Below are 7071 nucleotides of genomic sequence, written 5' to 3'. Positions count from 1 at the left end.
GGTATCTAATCAAATAATCCTTTAGTCATTTAGGCACGTAATTCTTGAATACATATTTACGGAATGCCAGGTACCTATTTTTCGTCATTTTGAACCGACTTAAAAAAAGGAGGAGTTCTCAATTCGACTGTTTATTTTTGTATGTATGTTACGCGATAACTCCGGTATTTGTAAACCAATTTTCATGATTCTTTTTTTGTTGGAAAGAGGATACCGCCATAGTGGTTCCATTTAATTTTGAACAAAATAATCCACCTCTAAGGGTAGCTATTCACGCACGAAGATTCATTTTTATAAATAGCGACAAAATTTTTGTATAATGAGCAATTATTTTAATGGTTGACTTTGATATTCTTTAATTCAAGGCGTTTTCCTCTCTTAATATAATTTGGGTACCTAGTGAGAACCGATTTTTATTATCTCCTGTGTCAAGTCCCGTATAGTGGCGAACTTAGGGGATGAATCCGTGTTTGTGCACTTTCCGGTAACCGATTTCAATAAAACTTGGTAATTATATGTAATTCCACATACTTTTGAGGTCGGTTTTTTAGTACTCTGCACTGAGATTATATCATTCCCTATCACTACCCTTTTTTTCTGGAAAAATAATGTTGCATTAATTCAATTCTAAACCGTTTGTATAATTTAGGCAATTATTTTAAAAATCAATTTATGCGATTTAGTTGAATTGTATCGTAAGTCGAGGCGAATCGAGCGGGTGTTGTTCGTGGCTGTTTTTTTTGCACACAGCGAGCATGTGACCGGTCCTTGCCGCGACAGGTCGGCACCTGCCACGAAGTGGAATGTCCGGTGAATTAGCGATACTTACTTAGCAACAATCAGCTGCATTATCCGGATTTTACAGACAATCGTCTTTTTACGCTAGACGAAAATAATTAACTACGTGTGGTTTTTTCAACTCAATAATTCGTCATAACCAAAGGAAGCGAAATACTTTAGTGCATTCTTTCAAAGGGTCAATGTTGAGCTTGCACGCCTATATGAGAATGCTAAGTGCATTCCTTAGCTTGAACTTGGTGGTATGCATATAAAGCTTGACAGTTTAAAAAGCGCCAAGTAAAATGCAAAGTTATTACTTTTATTATTATTATTACAGTCCTTCGTAAATTTGTTTATTACTCCAGCGAGATTTAAAAGCTGTTCTTAAAATAGTTTTTTTATTAATATATATACAAATAATTATTTAATTAAATCATCTATTCGATGCATTTGTCAGTAACATATTAGGACTTATAAACTGTGTTATTAAATTAGAGATAGATGAAAGAAAATTATATAAATGAGTAACTAGGCACTTGAGTACTATCATACATCACCAACTGGTTATTGGAAAATTTGGCCCAATGCAATAATATATTTATATTAATATCCATAGGTAACAATTGAAGCAACATAATAATTATGTGTTTGTTTACCTATTATCTTCTTCGATAAAACTGTTAGATATTGCTGAAGACTGCTTAGTATAACGAAAAAGATCTTCGATACACAACTAATATATTTTTTAGCAGTGGTTTCATGTAACCGGTCAGACACTGCAACAGGTCAGCACCTGTCTCGCGCAGGAATGCCGAATTAGTCCGATATTATGATTGTGAGTCACCAGAGCGTTCCGGTTTCCAAACGAAATAAACCTACATGGTCAGGTTAATGATGGAAAAAATTATATCGAAATTTCTTTGAGCACTTAGCCGGTTAATCGATGACTTTAAATGTTTCAATTACGGTTTCCACTCCAACTAACGTTGGGACAGCATTGACTAGTACCTACTCTTTAGTTTGGAAGATACTTATGCTTCAAGAAACTTTATGTTACTAAGTTGTAAGGACAACAAATTAAACAAGAAATTTCCTTTTCTAATAGGTACGTCTATGAGAACAGACAACATTGTAAATAAAATAGGTTTGTTGAACTCTCGTAAAATGCAAAAAAATCTATCAATAAGCTTTAATCTGAAGCGAAACTGGTAATTCGCATCGTGTTTCCAAAAGCTCTTAAAAGCCGATGTAACATTAATTCGGGTAATTCTCGAGCCTTCCGTTACATTTGCTTTAACTTTCTCAAACTTACTTATCTACTTTTCAAGATCTGCGAGATCGCATCTGAAGCCCATAGGACTTTTGACCTTTTTGAACGTTTTATTTTTTAACAATTTTTTAAAGCTTGGCAGTTAGTATGTTTGGACTGTTTCACGTGAGCAAACCATTAGCAACAATTTAGCGACGAGCTAAACAAATATGTACCTAATTTGAACTTCAAAGACTTCAAGATTACAACTTTATCGCGTTGTAATTTGAAACTTCTACATATATCGGAACTTGTAAAATATCAACTTACGTCAGAGTCGGCCTCGATGCGCCCAGGCAAACGATCGACCATCTTTCGATTTACGATCGAACTTCTATTCATACATTTACGACTCTACTATTGGTGTCCTCTTGTGTAGGTGTTCATAATAAAAATTTATAGGTCAGTAATTGATATGTTATCATCGCCGGAGACAAATCGGTTTGCGATGTTAAACGACGCATAAAAGCAAAGGAAATGTCTTCTAATTTCCGAGAGACATAAAACCTCGTAACAGAAAGTTAATTATGAAGTTGAAAAGTTATTATGGGTGAGCGACGTCTCTACTTTTAATATTTAGGTTTTATAGACGTCATAACCAGTTTTAAAACGACTCCTTGATTACTAGAAATTTAACAAAGCAAATTCCGCTGGAAAACTCGTTTAAAATTTTTAATAAAGTAAAATTTAAAAGAACGAAGTAATTATTTCACATTATGTCTTAAAATCCACATACAGTCATTCATAAAATGATAATGAGTACTTCAGTTTAATTAAACGGTGGGCACGAATCGACATGACAGATGCATGTGTTGGCAAAAAACAATCATTGTGCCGCATCCTGTTCGGCCGTGTTCCTCGGATTCCGGGGCCTAATTACAGGGACCAGTAAAGGGTTCTGTGCTGATGGAGCCCCATTCACCTAACTCGATTGAAAGGGTTTAAAGGGGTTGTGTAGCGCACTCATAATGGAATTCCGTACAGCCGCCGTCTACAAATGAAATAATAGAGCTAATTTGATATTCCTCCATCTTAATTCAAGTTTTTAAATAACAAAACATCTCGGAGCAAGAATTGATGAGTTTTTAATTATATTTGGTCTTATAATTTTATTGATTTATAACGTAATTAGAACCCAAATCCATTTAAAATTTTGATTTCAAAATTGAAACACGTGTAATAACTCACGCGTTTCATTTTTTGTTGTTAGTTACATTTTTTTTATTATCTTGCTTTTTAGTGCACTTTAAGTTGATTCTGCACAGTGAAGTCCACATAATTAAAGTGGAACCTCAACATGAAGTCAATGCAGTTTTGTTTCCATTGCAAAAAAAAGTGCTGCTGAATGTAAGTGGTTCTCAGACGTAGACAAAGAGAAGGGGTGTGACACAAGACAGAGGGTTAGAGGGGGAATTCAAATTGTCGTATAAAAGTATCTACTAGCGCAGTAGTGCTTAGGTATTATTACGTCTAGTTTTTTTACTTTAATATGCTGCAATACACAAAAATATAAGTACTTAGTATTTTGATTTAACAGCGCTCATATGATTTCTCTAGGCCTAATCTATACCCTGACATTTCAATTTTTCAAATATTAGTGTTTTTGAATGAGATATTAAAAACTAAAATACACTATAGGTTTTAAAATTTAGAAATGATTTTGACTTATCATCACGGTACGCAGCAATACAGTCTTTTGGTTTGACAATTACGCGCGCGAAATGCAGTACAGTGTTAAGGGGCGTCTGTATTATGGCGAAACTCTCAGATCGCGCAAATGTCTCAGGAGCGGGGGTCTAACATTTGTCGCGGCTAAAATAAAAAAACAACATTCTATCGTGTCAAACAAAACACTGCAAGGTTCAATACAGTGTTTTAAATTTCGTAATAACAAATCTCTTTCGGCTGTTAACGAGGGAAAAGAAATTTATTCGTTTTTCGGTATAAAAACCTTACAGGAAATGAAACTACATTTCCGGATTTAAATCGCGTATATTTGTTTTTTGAAAGAAACCAACGTTTCGGGCCCTTTTCACGTCCCATGGTCACGGTTGACAGGATTGAGAAATAACTTACTTTCCAAAGTAAAATTATAATAGCTAAATAGATTTAGATTTTAGTAACCATGTTATTAAGTACCCGATTTAAGTCAATAATTTAGTAATCTTCCATTGACTAATCAATAAGATGGCTCGGTTGACGACCCCGTGTTTGCTCTAACCCGTCCACCCACTGTCGTACTCGGGTACTGCTACCAAAGTTACCCATACCGTCAATATGGACTCTTTTCATGACACCAAAATGAGTATTTCACATTAACTTCAACTGAACAATGAACTTGGTAGTGTTGAGAGTAGAAAATGCATGCACTCGGAGAACTTGGCGCCAACGTTACGTCTCCCTTGTGCAAATTAATAAAATATATGGTACAATCAGTAACCTTTTATTTTACTTTGCCATAATATTGCTTACAACGAATATATTTATATATTATCATATTTCTTCACCTAAGCCCTTTCCTCGCCTTTCTCTCTCTCTCTCTCTCTCTCTCTCTTCCTAATACCGTTTTTAAATTTCCTCTAGAAGTTATTTTTCCTTTTTTTCTATTTCCCGTTATTGCATTTCCCTGTATTATAGACAATTGTTAGAAGTCTTGTCAGTGTCTAAACTATTAGCCGTAAAAAGCCAAGAAAAAATTTAATGACATAAAAAAATAGAATAAAGATTATAGTTTGGCTTGAAATGGATTTTAAAAAGTAGGCTGCATGGTTTATAGACCTTTGCCTTTCCGCCAAGAAAAAGGAAAAAAGGTACGTAATGTCAACACAAAGGCGTATCTCTATTTTATCAGTATTTGACATTTTTGGTGAACTTTCAATTTTGAACTGATCTATTGTGGAATTTATTTGTTACATAATGTATTCATAATGTTTCTGTTCCTATTTAAAATGACATAAGTCATAAATTACAATTCTTATTAAACATCTTTTTATCTGCTTAACATACAAAAAACCACTACATTACTATGTTTATTCTCTACAAAAATTCCAATTTAAACCTCTGATTGAATTAAACCTGCGCTCGTTGCCGTGCTTGTCGGTCGTTATCTACAAATGGGACTCCCGTGACAGTTTTGATAGATAGGTTAGTTTGGAAAATATTCAAACAGGATATTTTAGTGATAACGATAGGTATCCTTTTGATATTTTGTGTGTGACCGAAGACTTCAGAATGGATTCAAGAAACTCCATAGATACCTCTGACAATATTCTATTACGCAGTGCCGTATGTAAACAAACGCTATAAACCAGATTTCCAGCAGACTTTCCTCTTTAGGAAACTTTGTTGAATGTCCGAAATAGAATACTATTGAATTTTACAAATTGCAACTCTAGTATTTTACAAACTAAAGCCAACTCAGTGAATCAGCATACCTTTCCGGCACACGGACTCCCAATGCAAAATTTCTAACCAGCCGGCTAATGCTTTTAGATACAAGTCTGCAACAGGAATGCCGGTAGTAGTCACGGCAGGTTGCCCGTTAGTGCCGGCTGCGATCGGGAATTGCATACTAAATAATACGTAAGGCATGTGAAATACTTTATAAAACTAGATACAACGCCGGCGCTACCCGATCTATCAGACGGTGTAGCCTTATTAGGACGCAAGGCGTCAACCGGCTTTTAAATTGTAGACTCTATCTTAATTGCAAAAACCGGTATCGACAACATCTAACCGCTTCCATTGAATTAGTATTCGATACCAATGAAACCTGAGTAGCTGCATATAAATTACTTAAGTATAGCTACCGTGGACCATGATCAAGCCTTAATAAGTTTGTTTTAACCTTGCTCCAGTAGATCCATTTATACATCACTTAGCACAACCGAATAATTAGTATATATTAAATGATGGTTTTGTAGCTTCGTAGCTAATACGGCATTCGGGCGCGGCATTAATAGTGTATCAGTTTACAGTCGAGGAAAATACGGACTTTAGCTTCCGACTAAATGCTAATTATGTTAAGTTTGAGGCGTTCGATAATTATATTTATTACTTGTGCTTCATGATTTTCGTAATTAATGCCCAACGCATTATGATTATTCGTAAGGTTCATTTTTAGGTCAATTGATATTATAGTAAATTATGGTAATTGAAGACTAAAGTGCGTATCCTAAATTCCTGTGGACGGACTCAATTCGCTGGCAAGTTCTTGATGATTGTCTCCTCCTTAGACCGAAGCCTTACAAACTTTTGAATGCCGAAAAAGGTTTGTAATTAATTACCGAATGATGTCGAAAAACTGGTCAGTACCACACTGTAAATGACGTAAATGACATTTTGGAAAGTACCATGGTTACTTAGACTATTTTCTTTCCATCCTCTATGCATGGTTATGTGCTTTACTATTTTTACTTGGTAGCACTTTAGAACCCAGGATAATGACTTAGAACTATATTAATATACAGAAATCCGTTGGTAAATCGTTTATTTCAAAGCGGATTTTAAAATCAGATGTCAACAATTGAGGCTTTACAGGCTTCATAAATACGAATGAATATCTGAAAACCGTGTCGATTTGTCGTTGAACCTTCCATATGGTGGAAATGTCGCCCACGCTTGGTTTGTGCCATTACTGCCTATTGCAGTGTGCTTTTAACTCAAAAACACGTTTCTTGACATTGTAAACCGACGTATCAAACTGCGCTTTATATCTGAGCCACAGAGATCATTTTTGAGACTACCTGTGTACGGAGAGTGCACAGAGACAGAATGCTCAGAGATTTAGTTCGCAGTACCACCTATTTTATCTGCTTATGTCGCAACGTGTGTATTTCTCAACGCACCGCCTACTGTATCAACTACACCTACGTATCTTTGACTTTGGACCATGTTTATTTTGCTCATAACTTGAAGGCTACAGTTGTTGAGCTATGGTAAACCATATACAACTGTAATTTTAACAGTTTAGTTATGAAGTA

At 35.1% G+C, this 7071-nt stretch overlaps 1 protein-coding gene across 1 annotated transcript in view; it reads left to right on the top strand.

Moving 5' to 3' along the window:
• The first annotated feature begins 6696 nt into the window (after positions 1-6696).
• Positions 6697-7071, top strand: part of LOC113232749 (probable pseudouridine-5'-phosphatase) — a 9148-nt gene continuing 8773 nt past the window's right edge. Inside the window, exons 1-2 of the mRNA XM_026467527.1 lie at positions 6697-6712; positions 6816-6884. Coding sequence (XP_026323312.1) covers positions 6697-6712; positions 6816-6884 — 85 coding nt within the window. The remainder of the gene's footprint in view (positions 6713-6815; positions 6885-7071) is intronic.

This window comes from Hyposmocoma kahamanoa, unplaced genomic scaffold (genome assembly GCF_003589595.1).
Source record: "Hyposmocoma kahamanoa isolate Upper Pololo Valley unplaced genomic scaffold, ASM358959v1 78, whole genome shotgun sequence".
In the NCBI taxonomy this organism is placed as follows: Eukaryota; Metazoa; Arthropoda; class Insecta; order Lepidoptera; family Cosmopterigidae; genus Hyposmocoma; species Hyposmocoma kahamanoa.
The sequence above is the reverse complement of the archived record's forward strand: the minus strand, read 5'-3'. Positions and strand labels throughout refer to the sequence as shown.